The sequence below is a fragment of the Lathamus discolor genome, chromosome 4, assembly GCF_037157495.1.
Source record: "Lathamus discolor isolate bLatDis1 chromosome 4, bLatDis1.hap1, whole genome shotgun sequence".
Taxonomy (NCBI): domain Eukaryota; kingdom Metazoa; phylum Chordata; class Aves; order Psittaciformes; family Psittacidae; genus Lathamus; species Lathamus discolor.
In genome coordinates this window covers 72,325,416-72,350,513 of record NC_088887.1, presented here as the reverse complement: position 1 = coordinate 72,350,513, position 25,098 = coordinate 72,325,416, and the positions used below count along the sequence as shown (strand labels likewise).

The 25,098-nt window shown below is 38.1% G+C and overlaps 1 protein-coding gene across 6 annotated transcripts in view; it reads left to right on the top strand.

Annotated features, from left to right (window-relative positions):
• Positions 1-25,098, top strand: part of PCCA (propionyl-CoA carboxylase subunit alpha) — a 276,456-nt gene that overhangs the window by 32,284 nt on the left and 219,074 nt on the right. For all 6 annotated transcript variants that reach the window (XR_010612328.1, XM_065677991.1, XM_065677989.1 and 3 more), the window contains 2 exons: positions 5,610-5,723; positions 7,242-7,295. Coding sequence is in view for 5 of the 6 variants with exons in the window: in XM_065677991.1 (XP_065534063.1) it covers positions 5,610-5,723; positions 7,242-7,295 (168 nt within the window). In the remaining variant the exon portion in view is untranslated. The remainder of the gene's footprint in view (positions 1-5,609; positions 5,724-7,241; positions 7,296-25,098) is intronic.

Below are 25,098 nucleotides of genomic sequence, written 5' to 3'. Positions count from 1 at the left end.
CGTATTATGCAGTTTGGGCCAATTAAGTGAATCCACTTACACCAACGGATGTTGTTCCAATGTGTAATATTGATTTGAGCTATAAAAGGAGAATGACTTGTTTGATTAGATTTCTTTGTCTAAACAATGCTTGATCTTATCTAGTGTACCAAACAAAAGTGTTGTCTTCACTTAGTTTTTTCTGATTGCTTCATAGGTTTGATTAGCACTGTAATGCAGATATAACAGTTTCCATATATATAAATTCTAAAAGACTACAGAAGAATTGGGGGGGGGGGGAATGCATGTTGCAACTCAGTATAACTGTCTCTGCTGCATGAATATCAACTTGTGTTGAGACCTGGGGATGAGTGAGGTGACCTACTCTGAAAAACTGACAGTGGGGAATCCCAGACATTTACCTCCTCAGAGATTTAGGAGTAGGGGGAGTGAATGTGTGTATGTGCTAATTAGGCGTTTACACTGAAGTAAACGGCATCTGTCACACAGTAAACATCAGAAACTGCTGAAGTAGATGAAATTTTCTTTGGAAACTATGTGGGTGTTAGTAAGCACTCTGTTAGGAAACACATGTAAATGTATTTTTTGTTCCTCTCTTGGCTCTCATGACAAAATCGGCATTTACTTTTTGGAATTAGTAGATGAGAGTTGCTATAAAATTGATGAAAAGAGCACTTCTGTCATGAATTGGATCCGGAAGAAGCTAAAAAACTGGAGTTGCTGAATAATTGTAATGCCAGGGGATCTGTAAATTATCTTAGTGTTTTTGTTCTATACATTGTATATGCACTGAAAATAAGTGTTTAGTTCTTTGCCTTAAAATAATTTTTCATAAATTTCCATGCTAACACAGCTTTTCTGTATTCGAATGTTGAGGGACGTACATATGTAAATGTGACTTGTTTATAATGTAGGCTTCAACTAGCAACCTGCAGCAGCTGAATGACTCCTGGAGAGGGTTACCTTGATTCTTGGTGTTAAGCAGAACATCTCTAGGAGTGCCATATGTGATCTCAAAATTATTATTTGGGATGCAGGTTTGATTAAAGGGATAACTCAGTAAATTTGGAGTATGGCTGGGCATGAGAGCATGCTGCTGTCAAATGAATACATGTGCCACCTTCCAGGGTAAAGGAGACCTAACATGATCTAGCTAATTTGGGTATTTACTAGCTCTTAGTCAATGTAGACCTAAATCGGGTTATCTCCTGCAAAGCAGATACTGAGTATTTTTGTGGTGCTTCTGTGCAAAATTTTGGGTGAAGGCATATTTCTCTTTTGGGATACAGTGCCAAGACCTGGCACCAAACGTGGTTTATAAATCCTCCTGAAATACTGAGACATAATGTAGAAGAAGGATCTCCAAAACCAATCACTGCTGCTGCTGTTAGCTCTTACTGCATTTTGCACCCTGAGAGCTGCTGCAGCCTGGAGTGGTGCTTGGAACCAATCGAAGCCAGAAATGGCTGGCTAATCAGCCCTGATGGACTCCTCACTTTATGTGCCCATTTGCTGGGAACTTGGTGAAGAAATGCAAAGCTATTCCTGTATAAAGATCTAGCAGGGTTTACTGGTTTAGGTACCTTGCCATGAAAATGGCTTCTGGATCTAAACTGGCTTTGGAAAAGGTGGCCATTTTTGTGCATTTTCTTCTAAACTAAGTGTGTTGAACTTGAGCTAGTTTGTCTGTCTGTATGTGGTCGTGAAGAATTGTGCAGTAAAATCAGTGTTGTACTTCACACTGTGTCCAGTTGTCTTTGTACCTTAATCCAAAAGTAGTTGTGCAACTTAAGAGTATTTATTCTAATTTTCTTCTGCTAGGAGTCCTTGTTAAATCCAGAGTAGTATTAGTGGTTATTTGTCATAGATGAAGAGCTGAGGAGGCTGTGATTTGGATTTCCAAAGTTGAAACAAACCTATACAGGGATTTGGATGACTAAATTAAGTCTGTAGTTTTTGAATTAGACTGATGTTCTGTAAAATAATGATTCAGTAGGTTTTGATGAATCTCTTATTTCTGTTGCTGCAAAGTAATTGGTCCTTATGAAATTTACGACTTCAAATATACAACTTCTACAGAAATTATGCTGCTCTTACACAAACAGGATGTGTCTTTTCATGACTTCTAGTTGTTTGCATTTTCTAACTTGAAACAAATAGCTTAAAGTGTATCTTTTGAGGATTAAAACTTTCAGTATAAACCGTTAAACACATTAAGGTTTGTCTGCTTTTACAATCCTTGTTGTTATCCATTCATGCTCGAGATTGCAGGGTCAATTCTAATATCTACGAAGGAATTTCATTTCTTCAGGAACCTCCTGGGACAACTTCTTTGTTTTGTTGGCATTGTTTTTGTAAACTAAAATAGAAAAGGAAGAAATTACACCTCTGAAGTTTAAGCTGTAGAAAGTTAGGGACAAGTTTTGAATACCTAGAATTGTGTGATTTAAGTCAAGCAATTAATCAACCCTTGAATTTGAAAATGAATATATTTGAAACTTGTGCTTGAAAAAGAATCACAGAATCATAGAATAGTTAGGGTTGGAAAGGACCTCAAGATCATCTAGTTCCAACCCCCCTGCCATGGGCAGGGACACCTCACACTAAACCATCCCACACAAGGCTTCATCCAACCTGGCCTTGAACACCGCCAGTGATGGAGCACTCACAACCTCCCTGGGCAACCCATTCCAGTGTCTCACCACCCTAACAGGAAAGAATTTCCTCCTTATCTCCAATCTAAACTTCCCTGTTTAAGTTTTAACCTGTTACCCCTTGTCCTGTCACTACAGTCCCTGACAAAGAGTCCCTCCCCAGCATCCCTATAGGCCCCAAAGAGAACTTGCTGGATTCATTGGACTGTCTAGAAATAATTGTATTATAAGTCAGCTTCTGCAAAGAAAAGGTTTAGTGAATTATTGTGTGAGTTATGTGCCCTTTGGTAGTAAGCTGAAAGTTTTGGCTGTCATGTAGATTCAAATGATGGCTTTTGTTATAATGCTGGGTAGTAATTATGGTTAATGTAATTAGGTTTGTTTATACTATACTGTAAATTCTGCAATGTATTTATGTAATGGTATTGTGTATTCTTCATGAACTACATGTATTGGGGAAAAATCAAATATTTAGAGGGGAATTAACATCATGAATTACTAAGAAGAAACAGATCTCCACTTCAAGATTAGATGTGGGTTGGTTTAATCACCTTTACAAAAAAAGAGGCACGAGAAGGATCTATAGATTGAAGAGCTCTCTCTGGAACCCAAAAAACTGAAGGCTTTGTACTAGTGGGGAGGAATGGAGACCTTTTTCTTGTCCTTTACAGATTTGCTTGGCGCCCTGTAGGCGGTGTGTTGGGCAAGGTGAATGTGATATGGTTATTGTTTTGCTGTTTTGTTATATCTACATATGGTATATTAGAGTGTATGCAAGGCTGAGCTGGCACTGAATTAGAGAAGGCACTAAACTTGCAGTAAAGTAAACAAGGAGAAATGGATTTGCCAGGTTACAGGGGAATGTAGGAAAGGAAGAGTCAAAACTCCAAAGAGTTTACGTAACAGTGAGACATTTCAGAAGCGGGGAGAAAATGGTAGGGGGAAAAGTGCTCGAGACTGTGTACATGGATCAAATTAGTGGTTTTGCAGTATCTTCTGTGGTTGCTTATGGTACTAACGGGACTGTTGGTGTCTTCATGTGAGGAGGGTTTTTCTCTTAATACCTAAAAATAACTGTATTAAGTTAGTAATTTTCTATATAGAACCTTTTGGTTTTGTAAAGCATACATGCTCAACTATACTTAAACTTGAATAACTTTGTTTAGATGTGTAAACCATGTTGAAATTCAAACCAGCATCTTAAAGCATATAAGTTTATCATGCAAATAAAGGTATCCAAGGGCCATCTTGTTTCTTGTACTTAGTGCTCTAGGAAGAATGATAGGCTAATCTTGACAGCATTTGAAGTTGCTGAGGTGTACTTTCTGCAAAAGCATTAATATCTTGCTTCATGATTCTGTGCTAGTGCTTTGGGTGTTTTGGTTTTGCTTTGTTTTAATGGGAGGCTAATGCTGTAGTAGTAAAATAAAACTACAATGACTTCACAGAAGCAGTAATTCAAATGTGAAATGTGTGGTGGTTCCAGGTTATGTGAACTCATGAGCACACAGCAAATTGGCGAGCTATTTAAGAGATGCCTCAGAAAGAAACTTGGAATTAGGTTAATCCTACCAGGGGAACAGGACACTAGCATTTGCAGAGTTCGGAAAACTCCTGTGCTTGTTATACATGTTTGTTGTACTTACCTGAATGTTTATTTTGTATTGTATTCATTATTAGCAAAATATTGTTTAACTAGGCTTGTCACATACTAGATGGCTTTTTTTTCTTCCTGGCTTGTTTTTTTCTGAATGAGCCAATAGTATGTGGGCTGCATTAGTTCTAACCTTAGTTTGCCATACTTGACAGCCTTCATGCTACTTCCAAATAAAATTCCTATTCACAAAGAACAAAATAAACTAAAGATGTTTCAAATTTCACATATGTGAGTACTCATTTTCTAAAAGAACAGGGTTTTTAACAGTGTATTCTTCGTTCTGAGTGCTGAAGATATCAAATGTTTCATAACTTAAAACTGGTAGGCATTATAAATGTCAAACTGTCAGTATAAACAAGTCTTACTGACATATAGCTAGTATAATCTTGCACAGTTTAAGCAATGGCATGGTTTCTTAAATATGTACTGAAAGAGAGCTTAGAAGAGGAGAACAGCATGAGGAAAACTGATTGTTCTGTTTCCTGGGTCTGTGTGTATATTACCTTAAAGGAAAAGTAATTCTGAACTCTGAAAACATGTTGACTAAACTCCTGTAACTTTTTCTTCAAAGTTAGCTTGCATATGAGTTGTAAATAGACTTCTAACTTCAAACTTAGCAATTTTATTATTCCTGGTAAAATGTTGGAAACATTTGTCTGTTTTGTATAATTCAGATTTGACTAAAAATGTTTGGCAAATGCATATAAATGAGGATACAATGGATTAGGAATCAAACATGAGCCTGCTTAAATAATTCTCAAGATTTTCTGGTTCACGTGTAGTGATATTGAACTCTTTAGTCATAGGCTTTAATTTGTGCATGGTGCTGACCTGATGCTGTGCAGGGACACTCACTGCATCCCTTCATTCAATTCACTCTAATTATCCCCAACTTCCTGGGGAGCCTGCTTAGAACTGGTCATGAATGTTTGTTATTAAGTATTAGGATATTAGACTACCCTGGTTACATGTAACAAAGTACTTTTTAGACTGAATTTACATATAGATGATCAGTATAGGAAGCTGAAATTATATTTGTCATGATTTTATTTAATCAAATTCAAAATAATATATTGGAATAATAAAACATTTTGACAGTGACTTAAGCTTGGAGTTATATGAAATTAGGTTTATTGTGCGAGTTCTTGTATGCCAATGTTGGTAATTTCAGTGTGTATTTTAGAGTGGTTACGGTATGTAAATTATCTTTGAAACAATCAGATTTGTGTGCATACTTCAGGGTGATGGTAATTATTTTTGCTGGGAGCATCTGTTAATGCAGAATATTGCCTCTTCAGGTTCATGTGAAAATGGCGGACGAAGCTGTCTGTGTTGGCCCAGCTCCCACCAGCAAAAGCTACCTCAACATGGATGCCATCATGGAAGTCATTAAGAAAACCAGGGCCCAAGCTGTGAGTCTGAATGAGTCTATCTGCTGCAGCTGTTTCATATATAGAAAGCAGAAAAGCCAGAGTTTGTATTCTTTTTAAAGGTGTGGGGGGGAAGTGATTGAATATGCTATTCCAGTTAGTTCATGTCACATGAGTTAAATGTGTCTGAAATCGCTACTGGAAATCAAAGGCTTTGTAGCATCTGGCAGCACTGGTCGCTGATCCTGCAGGTGGCTGCTGGATTCAGCTTTCACACCAGGGAGCAGCTTCAGTTCATTTCCAAATTTGCTGGGGGAAAAAAAAATCCCAATTAGTTTTGAGCACTAACCCTTTATATGCCATAATGGCTTTATTTTGAATGTTTTACAAAGTGTATCCGAAAAGGCTTTTGCTTAAACTTAGTGTGAATCACTTTCTAAATTGTATAAACGTTATTTACAGGAAGATAAGATAAATGGTGCTTCCTATAATTATTTTGTTTTCAGAATGTTTACAAAATGCATGTTAGCTTATGTGTGTAAATGTGGGCTATTCTGCCTTTCTCCCTCCAAATTGGCCAGACATTCAAAGCTTAGCAGGAATCAGTTGGAAAAACTAATGTGTAGTCATGTTGACATGCCTAATGTTCTTTGTTCTGTCAGTGAAGCAAATGTATTATTCAGAGCAACTGTACACAGGGCATTTATTCAAATAAAATTTGATGAGTATATGTGAGCAACGCTAATTACCCTGGAACAGTTTGGATCAGCATTGTGATTTCTTTCAAAGAGGATGTTTTGGTATAGTGGTTTCAGGGGTCAAAAACTTGCCTGTAAGGAAAACTATTCCCTTCCCCCTGAGTTTCTGAATATGGAACCCAGTTGTTTATGCTCTTTAAAAGAGGAGTATAAAATTGCTTATACTTTGTCCGTCAGAGTATATTGGGATCAAGAATCTTAATTGAATTGTGAAAAGTAAAACTTTCTTACACTCCTCTTAAGTAATTACAGTGTATAAATTGGGGTGTGAATAGCAAACCAGACACATAAAGATGCATGATTTAAACTAATGAGACACTAAAGTGTTGTCTCCAGCAAGGGTTGCTAAAGGTAGGAGGCTAATGGCTGAGGACCTGAAGACCGCTGTTCTGATCACTGCTAGAAATATTTTGGGATGGAGGTATTATAGTGGTTGCTGACAAGAGTATGGATGAGCATACATGTGGAAGTCTGGCATGAGATAAATGTGGCAAAATGGAGTTAAAAAGAATAGAAGGCAAAATGCCAAAGGGAGTGGGTGCCCATTACTCTGCAAACAGCACATTTCTCCCGAGTTAAGTATGGAATGTTTGTTTCAGAAATGACAGTTTAACCAGTGAGTCTTTACAGCTTGACTTATATACATCAGTGTGTTAAGACACAGTTTCTTAAAATACCTAACTAATTTAAATGCTTAATGGTCTACTTCACCTTCCCCATTATCTGAAAAGGTGCTAGTAAATCTGGTGTCTGGCTTCAGAATTTAACCGATGTGATTTCTTTTTTAATTTTTTTTTCCAAGGTACACCCAGGATATGGATTTCTTTCAGAAAATAGAGAATTTGCTAGACGTTTGGTAAGTTACTTTTGTTCGTTTAGCTGTGAATGATGCACTAGGTGGCACATATTTATTCCAAGGTATATCAATCAAGATACCAATTCAAGGTAGACCTAAAAGGATCAAAAAAGTCTCCTTAATATAGGAGACTTCAGTGTGCTTTCTGTGCACATGGATTTCTTGCATTTTGAGGGTATAATTGCAGCCAGTGTTTTCTTTTGGGAAAAGGGGAGATACCTGACTGTAAGAACTTTACCAAAGATATAAGGAACCTTTTTGGCATTTTCAGTTGTATCTGTACTGTTTATGAGGCTGCTCTGTAAAACTGGGTCACTGAAATGATCTAGGTTAAGAGTATCTGTTTTTAAGTGATCATTTTGGTGATTCATAACACAGCTGGTGAACAGCTGTATCAGCAGTCCTGAGAAGGTGCTGAACTGCACTTTCAGGATGGGAATAGAAGGCTGTTTAAAAACTGGCTTCTCTGCTGGTGGTCATGTATTGTGGAGCTGCATTCTCTGAAAGGACCAAAGAGAGAGTCAAGAGGGTGCTGTTTTCACTTCATGTGAACGATACTTTTTATAAATTCAGACAACTTCTTTACTTCAGTGGGGTTTTCGTACATCACAAACTGATATGTCTCTTTTACACTAATTCTGCTTCTTTTCCAAAACCTTTCATGCAGCTGCTTAAAAACTTGAGCAATGCTAGGAGAAAGTTACATGTACAGTGTCTGAGCCAAGACCTGAGTGGATGCTGTATTTGTAGTCACTGCAGGTCTTGTCTATTGGTTTCACTGAGAACAAGGTCAAGCACATATTGCTTGCAATTTCCAGTAAAAAGCTGTTGTAGCTACCAGCCTTGTGGAGTAGACAAACCACATAGCTGAGAAAAGCATCTGGTTTTACAGGCAGTAAGATAAACTTGTTGTTGGTTTTGAAAGTAATTTGCACCTTTTTGGTTCAGGGTAAAAAACACAGATGAGGAATGTGGTTCTTCCCAATGATAGCTCTTTCATTCTTAGCGTTTGTGGAATAGCTCTTGTTTTCATCTTTTCCTTGACTATGTCCTTTTTAGCTTGTAGTGCAGACCCTTTTTATTTTGTTATTTGGTGTTAGAGAATACCACCTGCTCATTAAAGAGATTATTTGGGAATGAAGTCTCAAATTTTTATACTTGGGAGTTGCTGTGATTTTTATTTATTCATTTTAAAGCACCCCAGCTAAAAGTACATGCAGGTCGTGTGTGATGCTGAATGCATCCTGCTGGGTGCTGGTGGTGTTGAAGTTGAAAGGAATTGTAAACCCTTAGCATTTGCCAGGATTTACCAAATCTGGGGTAATCTCTTACATGTTACTTTCACACTGTTTAGCAGCTTGCTTTTATTGCTGTTCTGCTTCATGTACTAGAACCTCTTTTTTAGAGGGAAGATTCCTGGCTTAGTTTACAACAACCTGTACTCCCACTGGATTAGACCAGCAGGATAACAGGCTTTAGTTGGCAATTCCTGTTTTTTTGTTTTTTTTTAATAAACAAACAAACGAAAAAAGTGGTTGCTCATGGTTTTTGCTCTGTATTTTGCCACCAAACTTTGAAATTTGGTAGCTATTACTCCTACACTGGGCACATTTCCTAGTAATTTGGTGATTGTTTGGTGATGTGAATTGTAATCTTGGTGACATGACAATCTGCAAGATTTTTTGCCAGGATTAAGCAGAAATGGAGGAAGTACAAAGCTTCCTGTATATCCTTCCCGTTTCCTATTTCTTATCTTTTTGCTTAAATCCTTGGAACAGTGAATTCCTGAAATAAAGCAGTGACAAGAATAGAAAAGTATTCAAGTTTGGGTTGGTGCTACAGTCTCAAAATAGTTTTTAATTATGTTTCAGAAACCAAGTATATTTTGTTCTCTAAAAATGTAATAAACCAAGGTAGTTCTACTTTGCTTTCTGAAATGCACTATTTAAAGTCTCAATTAAGACATAATCATGCTTCCCTTTGTCAGTGGCTCTACAATATCAAACCCCTAGTGAGAACTGGTGAAACAATCTGTCTTTTTATCACTAGGGCTGCTTATATTTTTTTTTTAAGACACCCTGATTAATATATTTAGGGGGAAAACTTGCCTGCTGTTTCTTTTCTTTGCTAAAGCTTGTAAATAATGTTGCCAAAGATGTGTGTTCTGTTTTCTTTCCCCCTATTAGCCTCTCTGCCCATACACTCTTTTGTTCTTTTGTGCTGAAAGTAGTGATGAAACTTGGGTTTATTTCCTGGCTTGCATTTGTACTTTTAAAACAAACTACCGAGATTTGGAAACTGATAAATACACTAAACTTTCTAAATTTGCCAATCTAAGAGCAGGAATGAGCTCAAAGCAAAGCTTTGTCTTCACTTAATACATGGAGGGTCAGTTCACATGTAATCCCACTGTGTGTGATTTGAACAAAAGCATGGGTTTATGTTCGTTATTGCCTAAATGATTCGTGGAATAGCACACAGCTACAGGCAGTCCGTGTGAAGAATCTGATGGATACTTTTAGAATATTGAAAATTACTAGTTGTTTTTTATTTTTTCCCTTTTTTAGAAGCTTAATTTTGTTCTCTTTGAATGGGGGAGAGCACAAGTAAGTGATCTGTTGTTTCCAAAACAGAATTTTCAAAAAGCAGCCAGTGAATGAGTATCTGCCCTGTTGTTCGTTGTGATCCAGATAGAAAAGTTGGTGCATTCAGTCTTCTCTTCATGTGTATGTATTCTGGTAGCTGTTGATGGCTGACAGAAAAGGGATCCATGGTATTTTTATCAGGCAAGTCTATTGAAGATTTCCTAAACCTTAAGGACTATTTATCAAAAATTTGTATTTTAATATGAAGTATTTTTAAAAACTTTTGAGGCAGCACTGGTAACATTAGTTATTATGTAGAATAACAAAATATAGCTTTGTACAAGTGAATGTAGTTCCTTAGAATATTACTTTGTATTCTAATTTTAATTTCGAAATTTGAGGTCTCCAACTTGGAACTCTTGCACTGCTGATAATCTGTACATTAAGGTTGGAAAATTCATGCATAAATTGTTACTTGTAGTTTATGCATGCAGATATATTTGCATGGAAGCAGTTTGCTTCCTTTAAGGAATAATTAGGTAATATTCAGTATCGACATAAATCCAGAGGTGCAGTTAAAATATACTGGCACATTGAAAGAAAAAAAAATTAAAATTGCTAATACATTTTGCCAGGTGCTGTGCAGAGCCACAAGGGCATTCGATCCTTCATGTTTTAGAAGAATTTGCTAGGGCCCTCTGTATTTAGGTTAGGTTGCTTAATGCTTCCCATTACACAAAGTTAATGCAGACCCTTTCTGAGAAGGTCTGTCACCTCTATTATCTGCAGCAGGCCTTCGAAATTTGGCAAGGAGAAATGCCTGGGTCTAAGATGGGCCGTTTGGCCTGTTGAAATACCTATTTTTCTGAAATTGCCATTTTTCTTTCCTCACTTGTAAGCATGCAGGGTAACTGTGGTGAGGGGTGGGAGTGCTCAGTCAGGTCTCTTCATCTGCCAAATACTTTGGGATTGGCCCATGGTCCCGGTGACTTTTTACTTTCCTCCTTGTCTTACCTGGGTGAAGAAGGAAATGGGGAGAGAAAAAGCAAGTGTGTGACTTGAGTTGTGCAGTCATTATCTCAGAGTCAATGCTCCTTCTTGTACCTGGCTGATGGTAACAGCAAGTAGGAATCATACTCCTGTGTAGCTGATGTTATGTATGTTCTTGTTTTCTTTTAATGGTTAGAAGCTTAAACCTTGATGCATCGTGACTTAGCGTTGCAGTTGCTCATAAAGGGGTCAGTTTCCTCTTTTAATTGAAAGAAAACCAGAAATGAACGTCCCCTTCCCCCTTTTCAAGAAAAGTGCTTTGGGAAGCTACTGTTTAAAACGGGGGAAAAAATTCAGCTAAGGGAACACTATTCCTTTGCAAAGTCTAGTATGAAAAATACCAGATTGCAGGATTTATATCTTCAGTGTATTTTAGTCTCCTGTACATGAATATATATGATAAAGTTCCTACTTTCATAGATGGTGCATTGTGGTGTGTTTTCCCCAAGAAACCTATGGAATTTGTGCATAAAATCTCAAAGTGATAAGAGTTAAATGCAGATTTTATCTGGCATCTTCATTCTTTTGAACGCAGCCTTGACAATACTATCCTGATACTGTATTTGACACACACAAAAAAAAAGCTATCCACAATCCTCTGCCAAAATCCCCTCCTTGCAATAGAAGCCATAAACGTGGTAGGACAAAAGGATTTGATTTTTGGAGGAAGATATGGATATGAAGCTTTTTGGAGTTCCTAGTGGAACCTGGTTTTACACATCTTTTGTGCTCTTTTAGCAACTACTGTTCAGCATAACTAAGGGGAGAACAAAGCAGCCAGCACTATTTCTCTTCACCTTTGAAGCTAGATTAACATTCCTGGAGGAATTAAAAAACCATGTATTGTCTGAAATAAATGAACAAACAATGTATATGGAAGTGGTTGACCACATGTTTGTAAATGTCAGTTAAATTTGAGATGGAAAAAGTAAAACAAAGAACAACATATGTCATCATCTTCTGCATGGGAACACATATCTGACCTGTGAAGAACTTTGTGCAGGTGGATCTATAGGCCTATGCACAACTAATTATGGGATTGTCACCTTTTAAATTGTAAACTCTTAATGGCAGCAGTGTTTCCTTACAATTGTATTGCATAGCTTTGTTATTTGTAAGCAAATTGTAAAGTTCCTTTATCGTGACTTCAGTGGATGCTGTATTTTTGAGAAGCATTTGGTATGCTGCTTGTTCCATTCTCACATGCCAAGGCCAGGTCTGATATGGCTTTGTGCAACTTGGTTTAGTGGAAGGTGTCCCTGCCTGTGGCAACGGTGTTGGAACTAGATGATCTTTAAGGTCTCTTCCAACCCAAGCCATTCTATGATTCTGTGCATTGGCTTTCTACCTGACAATTTACGTAACTGGTTAGAATTTGCATTTTCTGAAGTGCGAAGTGCTGGTTGAAAAAAGGTGGCTTTGGAAACTTGGTGTCAAGGAGCTGCTTATGGTAGAGATTGTGTCCTTCAAGGGGTAGGGCAGGCAGAGAGGTTAATGTGGGTCTCTTACTTTGTCCTGCAACATCATTGCCTATCAAAGCAGCAAAGTGCCTACCACCACTGCCTGTGGTGGTTTTACATGCTTTGTTCGATGGAGAGTGGATACTATGCCTCTACTTGCACACTGCTGAACCTTTATTACCTTGCCTAGATGAACAGGTCACCAGTTTGCTCCACAAAAAAAGCTCTGCCTATGAGCTTGTGATGTTGATGGATGACTACTTACTGTTCTGAGGCAGAAGGCTTCTTAATGTTACTTGCGTTTTTGTATTTAATCCCAAGTTTGAAATTCATGGTAGAGACAAATAGTGCACCTATTAAATCATGGGTAGTTTTTGTCAGATATTACTAGCTCTCTCCTAGTACATGTGAGCTAGAAAAGCTAGAAAACTGAACTTGAGTTATGTGAACTGTCTAATAAAATACTTTCTAGTGTAAAAGTAGAAAGGCTGTATGTGACTACTGTAAAAAAAACTGAAATAAAATTCATAGACCTTTGCTAAAAGCATGTAATGGCTTATGTTGTGTCAGTGGTGCCCTGTTTAAGACTGCCCATACTACAGAGCAAATTGATGCTGGTTCTACTCTATCGTAACTTCCAAAACTAGAGTATTTTTGTTTTTTTTTTATAATTGTGGCCTTATAGAATCATAGAATGGTTTAGGTTGGAAAGGACCTCAAGATCATCTAGTTCCAACCCCCTGCCATGGGCAGGGACACCTCACACTAAACCATGTCACCCAAGGCTCTGTCAAACCTGGCCTTGGGCACCGCCAGGGATGGAGCAAACTGTCTAAACTTAAAGTCTCAGGGTTCATATCCACAGGTCTCGTGGATATCTTGTGGATATACATGTATTTAACCTATGTGAATGTATATAAAGATGTGGTGTGGTGTTTTGTCAAAGATCTGTGTGATTCTGTGACAAAAATGCTCTCGTTCCTTTTGAGTCTTTTGCCTAGACTGTAATCTTAGTGTGGTTTTTTTTTTTTTTTTTTTCTTGATCTCCTGATCAGGCAGTTTCCTCTGACATGGCAGTCTTGACCTATCTGTGTGTGTTTCACTTAGAGTAAGCCTTTATTTTTAACTTGGGTTGTTTTTTTTTAAGCGATGTATTTTCTTAAAGTGGCTTAGGTGAAAAGCTTTAACATGTGCAACTAGATTGGGCAAAGAAGAGATTCAGAGCGGCCCTGCAGAGAAGGACTTGGGGGGTGCTGGTCAACGGGAAAATGCACATGAGCCGGCTTCAGTGTGCGCTCGCAGCCCAGAAAGCCAACCGTATCCTGGGCTGCATCAAAAGCAGTGTGACCAGCAGGTCGAAGGAGGTGATCCTGCCCCTCTACTCTGCTCTTGTGAGACCTCACCTGGAGTATTGTGTGCAGTTCTGGTGTCCTCAACATAAAAAGGACATGGAACTGTTGGAACAAGTCCAGAGGAGGGCCACGAGGATGATCAGGAGACTGGAGCACCTCCCATATGAAGACAGGATGAGGAAGTTGGGGCTGTTCAGCCTGGAGAAGAGAAGGCTGCATGGGGACCTAATAGCAGCCTTCCAGTATCTGGAGGGGGCCTACATGGATGCTGGGGAGGGACTCTTCGTCAGGGACTGTAGTGACAGCACAAGGGGTAACGGGTTGAAGCTTAAACAGGGGAAGTTTAGTTTGGATATAAGGAGGAAATTCTTTCCTGTTAGGGTGGTGAGGCACTGGAATGGGTTGCCCAGGGGGGTTGTGAGTGCTCCATCCCTGGCAGTGTTCAAGGCCAGGTTGGATGAAGCCTTGTGTGGGATGGTTTAGTGTGAGGTGTCCCTATCCATGGCAGGGGGGTTGGAACTAGATGATCTTGAGGTCCTTTCCAACCCTAACTATTCTATGATTCTATGATTCTAACTGTTCTTAGAAAAAAAACCACAAACACAAAACTTCTACTTAAATAGTAGCAACTTGTGACTCAGGGTATGAACTGTGGCCTTGCATGACTGCTGGAATGACTTAATGCTGTGCATGTGATTTAAAGAATATATTAGTGTTTTTTGCCTATCTAGACTGTAAGTCATTTAATATTTCCCATGAGATGCCTTTTAACAGCAGCACTTTGGCATGCTTAATAGGGTGTGTTTTTCTGCAGATGAATGGATTTATGAAATCCTGATTTGTAAAATTCATTATTTCTTGACATGCAGTGTCACTGCAATAGCACTTGTTTCCAGGCCTAGAGAAATCCTTCACATTGCTTCTGGAATGCTTTGTTCTGTTTTTCTCCCACTGCTACCATGTCTGGTTGTGAGAGTAAAAACTTGCTCTGTTTCCACAGTTACGTTTATGTTAACAATGGTATGTACCTGTGTGTTTCCTCATTGTGGTAACAGAAGGATTGCAAGCATAATGCTATGTAGTTATATTTTGACACAAGTAGTATAGCTCCTGCCTTTTCAATCTACTATTGGTTTGCAGTGCTGCAGATAAACTTGTCTGGTTATGGTGAGCTCTGTGCATTCTGAGCTAAGGTGATTGTTAATTTGTCCCATTCCAGTATAACTGATGTAAGCTAGTGTAGTAACCTTTCAAATGCGGTGTCCTTCTCTGTTTCCAAATCAGTTTTAAATGCCCCATTGATACCAATGGAGTTGGACTAGACCTGAACAGTTAAGAGATGATGTATTATAGTGATGGGTAATCTGAGTTCAGTAATTTTACATTGCAGACCTAATACTTAAGGGTTTATATGCATTCTTCCTAAAATATGCATATCCAAGATAATTAATTCTGACTTTAAAGATGAATGTAACTTAATAGTGGGGTGGATTTGGTTTTTGTGTACCGTTCCAGAGTTTAACATAATGAAGAAATGAGTGTGTGATAAATGAGTAAAGTGTATGTGATAAAACTATTTTTGCTCTCCCAATTCTGACTATTTTATCCTCTGTTCTCTTCTGTAGTTGAAAACTAGCTGCAGCAAATTATGAACCAAAATCTAAGTTACTATTTACTAGCTAAGAAGCATGTGGTCTTACAGCCTCTTTTGTGTATTTTCATACACAAGGGCTTCTGTTACTGGTAGTGATGTGTTGCATGAATAGAGATATGAATATACTGAATGTCTTTCATCCTAAGGCTAGGAGGTAGTTACTTTTGAGGGGAGGGAAAAGCTTCCCTATTTACTTGAAGTGTATTTAGCTTGAAGACACATGTTGCAGTAAATAATACTATGTGTTTGTGTCTTCCTCTAAGAATTAAGATGCTCTGCTGAGACTTCCTAATTCACACCCCTTTTTAGTTGACTTCTCTGGTTTCAGTTTTAGGGGAGTAACTTTTCCTACTCGCTGACCCTTTTACATCAGATTCTGATACTTGACTCATGGATCTATTGAGACCAGGAATGAGCTTCATGAAGGCAGGATCATGTCTGGCAATTCTTTCAAAAGCATTTGAGTCATTTCTATGTTAGCTGTGGGAAAAAGATGCTAGCTGAAAGGTTTTTGATTAACCTGCTTGTAAAGATGACCTATTATCCTGGAATGAGCAGACTTTTTTTCTAGGAAGGTTTTGTTTTTCATGGTGTATATTTTAACTGTAATCTTGCTTCACGAAATACTTCCTTGAAGTTAGTGCTTAGGATCATGTTGAATTATTAAAATTTGATTTTTAAAGTTCTGTGAACTGAAGGCTTACATTATGCTGCTGCTTGGTTCTTTGTGTTGTTGTGTCTGTCTTGATTAAAACTTTCCTATAGGTGTTTAATACTTGTGAAGTGTTATGTTGCTGCTGTAATGAAAGGTGCTCAAATATTCAGAATAGTTTCTACAGCAATAAGACTTAACCTACTTGTTTATTCAGTATACCACAGGATTCACTTTAAAATTGCTTCCTGGGCAGGAGGTCATTATCTAGCCTCTTTGGGGCATTGTTTCCTGTATTTCTGAGAACTGTTCCAGTCATCTCTGCATGTTGAGGGGATAACTGTTAACACGCCAGATATGGTTGGGTACCAGAGGTGCATTGAAACATGGGAAAAGTTCAGCTTTATTTTTTACTGTTGCATAGATTCACCAGTTATAGCATCAGGGGAAGCTGTAAAGGATAAGGGGCAAGCTATATTCAGGTATGTCAGAGTTAAAGTTTTACAGTATTTAAACTGCTTAATGTCACTTAATGACTTCTTAGGCATTCAGTATCTTTGTTACAGTATCTTCAGGATGGTTGTGTATTTTTACTGTATGGTTGTAGAATGCATAATTCAGTTGGACCTGGTATCTGCTTTAGATATTAAATATGATCTTCATTTCACATAATATCTGAGGTTAGAAGAGACCTCTGGAGGTCATCAGGTCCAAGCAGGGCCACTCAGAGCTGGTGACCACAACTGTGTCTGGTTGTCTTTTGATGGAGTTGTGGAGTCCAAGGATGGAGACTCCACAGCCTCCCTAGGCAACCAGTGTCAATGGTCATGGTCGGTCACACTCATGGTGAAAAAGTGTTTCCTGATGTTCGGAGGGACCTCCTGTGATTCAGTTTGTGCACATTGCCTCTGTTGCTCAGCACCACTAAGCAGACCCTGGCTGTGTCCTCTCTGCACCCTCTCTTCAGGCCTTTATATACACTGGTGAGATCCCCCTGAGCCTTCCTTTCTCCAGACTGAACAGTCCCAGGTCTCTCAGCCTTTCTTTGTAGGAGACACGCTAAACAAACAAAAAATCTATGAACGCATACAGACATAAGCACTATTTGCTAGTAACTTACCTGGTTTGTCAATTTTTTTGTTAATGAAAGCCTTTAACCAGTGCCACAGGAATGATGACCCCCAGGTAAGAGTAAGAATTTAGTAGACTGATTGCAGCTGCCTAATTGTGTTTACTGGTTTATTCTGCAAGTCTTTTAAAGAATTCCCTGGAACTCTAAAAGACTTCCTACTTATTATTGTGAATGCATTTGCCTTTTCATTTCACCTTTAATTCTATTTGAAGGTTGGCTTACAAATAAGCTTTATCTATTTGCACAATGTGTTTAATTCATTTCTGTTTCGGAGTGAATGAGAGTAATCAATAACACTGACTTAGAGTATTGAGTTGACTGAACAATTCCTGCTGGAGTTGTTGTGCATGTGTGTTTTGTGAAAGCAGAATACTCAGCAGTTGGATTGTCTTCTATGAAGTTTGATTTAACACAAATATTAACATTGATTTCCTGAAGTTAGGTGATGTGTTTTATTTCAAACTTAGCATCTGCTTCTCACTTTCTTCTTGAAAGCCAACTGGTATGTTCAGCTCCTGAAGATCAGGTTAACTAACCTGTGCTGACTGTGACCAAGCTGTCTGAAGAGATTACTGCTCCCAGGCTTGGTGTCTGTTACTATGAGGGGTTGTTGCCTTTCTTGGATGTGCTGGAATGACTGTGTGTAATCACTCTGTAGCCCTGTTCGGTTAAAATTACTGTGGTTTAAATGTGTTTACATCCCCTCTGCTTTCAACTGTCCTGTTAAAGTCTTAAGCTAGTACAAATGATTCTGGCAGGAACAAATTAGAGTTTCTGTCTGGTTCGAAATGAAGGCAAACTCAAAGGGGTGGTAGCTTGGAAGTAGGGTATAAGAGGTAAGAGAAAAAAGTAATCAACCTTTTAATCTGTTTATAGCTTAGTATTAGAATTAGTATTTGACAGAAACCTGTTTGGAGAAGATTTTTCTTGGAGTCTGCGCCTCCCTGTAACCATAACAGAAAGGGGAAAGTTGCTACAGGTTGACTTCCTAACCTTGGGGCTTGTTGATAGCACATTATGTTTTATTTGATCACCTAAGATTTGACACCATTCACTTCGTAAGTTTAGCAATTTATGTAGGTCAGGTTAAAAATAGATTAAAAATAAGCCTGCTATCAGTGTGCACACATTCGTGACTGGGCACTTCACACATTTGTCCATCTTCATAATTTTGACATCAGAACTGTGTAGGAAGCATATACCTGCTGAACAGTGTCTCACTGTTTGGAGATGGGCTCTTTAATTGATATTAAATTATGGCTTTCAGTACACACAGGGTTAAGTGGAAAGGTTGCAGTAAATATCTAGTGAGCTTTTTTCCTTTAATGTGCTCATTAGCAGTGGCAAGTCGAGGTTTTAGCGCATGTCAGTAATTTACATTTCATTGCTGAGTGGCTGCCCTTGTTCAAGAGTTGTTTCTAAGCCTGATGAATATACTTGTGTTGGGAATAAACTGAGTAGAAGAATTGAAAGCCAAATACCCTGCCAGGCTTTTCAATGGGTGCTGAAATTTCTAGTGGGTCACTTATTAGTAATGCATGGAGCAGCAGGAAAATGCAAAGATGATTTCTAGAAAAGTTATTTCAGGTAGGTTTTACTATCAAACCCCTCTTTCTTTGTAAATACCTTTACAGTCATTCTCCTGAAAATTCCTCTCTTGGCAGGCCTCAATATGAGAATGTGGTACATTAGGTAGACATCCCAACCAGGTTGGTTACTCATTCAGTGGTGGCACAGAGTAATACTTGTGCAGTGAGTCCTAGAAACAAATGCTTTTATGGGCTCTACAGTTTCCTGCTGTCAGATTATGATTGGGATCTCTGAGTATTTACTCTCTCACCCTTTTCTTTCCTCTGCCTCATCTGATACTGACTTGTCTTTAGCTTGATGATGTGTGTGGCTCACTGCTGTAATGGCAAATATGTGTACTGGGATGCATTGCGGTTGGCAGTTGAGATGCAAGACAAAGGTTTGCTTTTGGGGGAAAAATTGGTGCTTTCATGTGGCAACAGCTTAGTCTGGTAGTAAAACCATACGATTAACTAAATGTATGCTTGATGGAGTGATATTATTGCTATTTTCCAAGCTCTTCTGACTATTTTCAGAGCACTGTGTGGAAACTTCCACTGTGAAATTACACTTTCCTTTGTAGAGAGTCCTGCATACGTTTTCTGTCCAAAAGGATAGGTATTGCTAAATTTACATATGTACACGGACAACTAAGCGTGTTTATTCCAGATGCCTGTTAGGGTCATACTGACATGTTCTTCAGAACTCTAGCAAAAGGGCGCTGGTGCTTACTCTTTCTCACTCTCTTTCTAAGGTATTGTGAACACTGTTTATACTCAAGCTACTTATTATACAGTTTGAGGATGGGGAATGCATTAAACATTTAGAATGGGGGAGAAACAGCAAAAGATATTCCAGAACATTCTTGTGAATAAAACTGCCAGTTCATTGTGTAAGAACTTGTGAACCCTTTTATTAGCCTATCTGAACATTTAAGTGCATATATTTAACTGAGAATGTTCGCAGAAAGTAGAGTAGTTTGAATATTTTTCACACACTGGAAATATTTCATAGCTACCTTGGTCAAATCTGGAATTCCTATTGTTAATTTGCAAAATAGTTGCTACTTGAGTTGCCTAGGAAGAGCGATGCCTTTAGTACTGTGCTAACATGTAGAAGGAATCTGAAGTGGTAACTCGGAACCTCAGTCAACTGAGACTGTGACTAGACAACAACTAGTAGCTTGTGAGCTAACAGGTAGTGACATATGTATAGATATTGTGGGAAAGACACTTTTTTGATTATGAGCCAAGACATTTTTCATGGATCATGATAAAAACGTGTGGAAAATGTATGCTTTTTTCCGGAGTAAACTTGTGTCAGATACTTTGCCTTGTGGTTATGGCACTTGCATATTCTTTACTTTCTGAAAAAGGTGGAGCTACTTGCAGCTAAGCATGGGAAAAAAGTGAGATCAGCCAAAAACCAGTCAAGAGGATGCAAGAGTGGAGCTTGCAGAAGAGTAGAGAGAACATGTTACACTTAGAATGGATGTGATTTCTTTTTAGTGGCAACAGTCATAAAATATTTGTAGCTTGATGTCTTAGTGTTGGGCTGTGTTTCTGAACGCATCAAATAGGGAAGGGGTGAAGAGTGTTTCCAGTTAAGATTCCCTCTTGTGGGTTTATAGAGCAGCAGGCTTCTGGGATGGGGGGCTTAGTCTCTACTGAATAGGTCCTCTGGCTCTGCCCTCCTGCTGCCTGCCTGAATGTGCTTCCCGATGGCTAACTAAACAAATGGCAGCTATTGTGTGTGTGCTGCCCTTGTCATTTAAGTAAGATTAAGTTGTACTCTAAGGCACTGTTTACTGTATGTAGTTGTGTGTATGGCTGTGCAGTTATTAAGGCAGGTGAACTGTTTGCTTTCTGGATCTTGTGACATTTTGGGGCTTTTACCCTTTTCTTGATTGACCAAGAATTGTGCTTTGTAGCTACCTGTGTGTGATCTGGTAGGAATGGCTTATAATGTGAATGCTAGGGCAAAGCTGTTCCTGCATCAAAGGTAGGTCTGAGTAGATTAATGATTCTTTGATCTTTGGAACAGGATCTGACCTCAAAATGTATAAGATGTTCCTACAGGTTGGTTGGTTTGGGATTTTCCGGGGAGGGAGATGTTAGTTCTTAGTCTATGTTTTGAATAGGTTTTTTATGGAATTTTTTATGGCAGACTTTTGTCAGCCAAATTTGTGTAGTCCATAACCATATCTGTCTTCAAGGAGATTTTTTTGATAGCAGGCATATAGTGAATTCAGCACTCATGCAGCCCATACTGCGATGTTTAAAGGATACTTCTCAAGTTGCTCAATTTAAGTAATGGGTATTATGACATATGTGGTACCTCAGACGTTAATTTTTGTGTCCCAAAACTTGATTAAAAATTTTTAGTCTTTGGGGGGCTTTAAATCTCCTTACATGAGTTTCTGCATCTTTTAGGAAGCCGAGTAATAACATCTGTAAGGGATACTGCAGTTGCTTATTTTCAGTGCATATTTTTGTTCTACCTGCAGGAAAAATACGATACTTTAAGGTGGTACTCAGTGGAAACTCTTGAATTTCATAAGAATGTTAGTTTATTCATGGATCCTGTTTTAATAATCTAGATAAATAATTTCTGTTGCAGCCATATTATGTGACCTCTTTTGGAATGACTGTCATTGGAGTGTGCTATTCAGTTACAGTGTGAGCTTTTGCATGTATATAAGCTGAAAGTGCATGTATGTGTGTATATGTAGATCATGCTTCTTAGCACAAAAGGGCTGCTCGGGAATCCAGCATGTAAATTTGCTTCTCAAAGGCAGGCAGCAGGTGTGCTGCAGAGTACTACTTCCACCTATCCCACCCAGAGTAGTTCAGCTTAATTTGCTCTGGCTGGAATTTAGAAAGAATAAGTTCTTTGCCCAGATTTTCGGGCAAGAGATCTTGCTGGCAAGCTGTGCTTAATCTTACGGTATTAAATTCAAAGCCATCATGCTAAAATAACATCAGGCTTTTTAAAAGCAGGCTATCCAAAAGATAAAAATGCCCAAATGTAGACTGCTTTCCTTTGAGTCTTGTGTGTGTGTATAGGCATTGACACAGTTTTGCATTACGTAGTTGCTTGGTTGTTTCCATGGGACTCTTGCCATACTCAGAGGTTCAGTATTTCTTTGTGTTCACTCTTCAGTGTTTGGCTTCAGGCGGTATTCAGACTTTCCACTGGGCACATGTATATTTAATTTAGCTGGAAAACTTTCTTCATTTCTCGCATATTTGTAAAATCAGTAAGTGTTAAAGCATTTCTTCTCAAAATGTGTTACTGCTCTTGGTCCTTTCCTGCTCAGCTCATGTCCTACTACTTTCTTGCATGTTTCTCATCCTTTCTTTTCCTTATGTTCAAGAATGTTTTGGCTTTTTCATCTAGAAAGCATAGGGAGCTCAGGAGACAAGTGACCTTATTTTCAGTTATTTCCAACTGTAAGGAACAATTTCAGATAAGTCCTGTTTGGATCCTGTGTCCAGTGGACGGAGCATGCTCCGGTTGTAATGAGTTTTCACGGTACCTGACAGCTAGACTCCAAAATTCCCTGGAAGATTGTGCAAATTAAAGTATGGATAACTTTTGCATGAGACTAGTAAAGGCATTGTGAATGATATATCATGCATAGCATGATATGGCGTGGCTTGTGCTGTGATTTCAGAGTTGTTGATTCAAGTCTTCCAGCTTCTGTATGAAACTCCTTTTCACCTCACTTTTAAATTAATTAAAAAGTATTACAGCTGTTCTCAGTTTTTTTCACTGGAAGTTGAAGCCTTTTGCAGATGTATGAGAAATTATTCTGCAGGAAGTGCTTGGAGTGGAAGACTTGAGTCTGGTATGTTTAGAATTTGACAAAAGTATATTCAAGTAAGAGTGTTTATGAAAAGTGAATGAATGGCACTCTTATATGGGCTAACTCTGCCTCTTTGCTATACCTATACCAAAAAGTGCATATGATAAGAAATTGTTTTATCTACAAGATTTTGTTATACTTAAGATGTTAGTATTATTAGTTTGTGAAGTAGATTATTACTTTATTTTTTATAACAGCTTTTTTGTGTTTGGTTACTTCCAACTACACAAAACACTTTTCTAGTCATTTCAGTGCTTGATAACTTCAGGGTTCATTGCCCCTGTACATTTTTCAAATTATTAGCTTCCTAATGCATACAGCTTTAATTTACCCCCTACTGATATCCTTAAATGGGTTTTCAAGAATTTTGAAAGTGGACTACTATAGTTGCATTTCAGTGTTGGTCCTGACTGACATAGAATTTCTTAAGTAGCCTCCACAATTAAAGGGATGGGAGGTTCAAACAGCTCCTATGGCAAGAAGCTAAAGATTTTCTTGAGAATGAATTTGTGTGTTGTTTCCTAGAGTGTTTTTGCTTTGCTTATTTCTGGTGATTTGCCTGTTGCTTTTGTAAGTGCTTTTCTTCTTGAACATAACTTAAATGTTTTAAGTTGCAGTATCTGTTCTTCTAATGTAAGATACTTAATGCTAAGACATTTGCCTTTTTTAAAAGAGAAAAGATAAAAATAAGACACGCTGCATGCACATAGTATCTGTAAGGGACAGCTTAAAGATTGGAGTACACATACTGTATCCATGGACATGGTGTTAAAACATAATTGCTTTGTACGGTTTGAGTATAATTCAGGCTATTTTTTTAGCTCCAAGTGCCAGAAAACTACAGAGCTATTTTTCTTTGACCTTACAGTTGGAATTTTCCATTGCAATCTAAAATTGCCAGTGGTAAGGATGAAGTATCTGCAGTATGTTCATGTATGAATGGGAGTCTATACCACTTTGAATTGCTTATGTCATATTTCTGTGGAAAAAGTATTGTTCATGAGGACTTCAAGATGTGCATTCTTCTTGCAGCTAAACCCAAATGTTAGTTTTCCCTATCCACATTGAGGTTTTTTGGTTTTGTGTGGGTTTTTTCGGTTTTGTGGGTTGGTTTTTTTTTTCCTTTTTTTCTTTCCCCAGTTTGAGTACTGTATGATTTAGGAGAAACACAAACTCATTTTCATAGCTGATGTTCCACAGAACTGGAGACTAAGAAATTTGTGGCCAGAATTTAAAACTAGGAAAACAGCAGCAGAAAAATAAGGAAAAAAAACAAACCCAACCCAACCCTCCCAAAGGTTCTTGTATGTATATTAAGATTTCAGTGCAGCTAACTTCTGTAAAGTCTGCATTATCATTTGGTGCAGGAATGGTTTCCTACTGAATGTGTGACTCTGTGAATGAAATATTTTTAGTGTCAGGTATTCTCAATGTCATTTAATGGCGCATCTGTCTTTATACACAGTATTATAAAAATGCAGTCTACAGGTAGTCAAAACTACTTATAAAAAAACTAGTGGGGAAAAAAAAACCCAGAGCCTTTTTCAATGATAAAACACTATCCTCTTTTACGGAGTATCTAGTGTGACATGTTCAAGTGTAACACTTCATCTTGGTCTGTTAAGAGTACAGTAAAATCTGATGATTGGATTCCAGTATGGGAATGACAAACCTTCCTGAAGTATTTGGACAGGAAAGCTACTGTAAGGATAAACTAGTGGAGTTGAAATGGAGATGGAAGTTGGCAAAAGAAAAAGTTAGGTAATGATTAGGTTTCAGCATAGATAAATAAAACTTTGTAGTTGAATAACATTGTTAAAATGAGTGACATAAATAATGTTTCTTTTTGATTGCTTACTCTCCTGTTTCCATAGTTGAGAAGACAGCTGGTGTTTGGCCTTTGGTACTGTCTTAAAGCCTGAAGTTTCATATGCATGTTGGACCGTATTCTGAAGATTATAGTCAAAACTGTAGGCTTTCTTTTAATGTAGTAACTTTGTTAATTATGCCAAAACTGAGATTGATCAGGCATGCTATACAACTGCAGGCTGCAAAAACCTGAACTTGACTCTTCAAATTGTCACAAAGTTCTGGGATGACTTTTTTGTTTTTTTTTTACAAAAGGAAAGAAGTCTGGTGGTAGTCTATGGTGTGGCTTCTGTACAGGTCTTAATCTTCTATTTTAAAAATTACAGTGGTTATTAGAAAGTATGTGAGGAGATCTGTGTACTCCTTTATGGATTACAAAGGCATATTGTATTCTGTACAAATGGTGTATGCATTCAGACCAACAGAAGAATGTTTAATATATTAAGCATTGTCAAATTAATTTTCTTTGGAGATTAAAATCCTGGGTTTCAGGTTTGTTGCGGAATTGGAGCTCCATATGAGTAAGTGAAACAGAAGCTGCCCTTTCAACAATGTATTCAGTCTGTTAATGAAAAAATGTTATAAATGGACCAATGAGAGAATCATCATAAG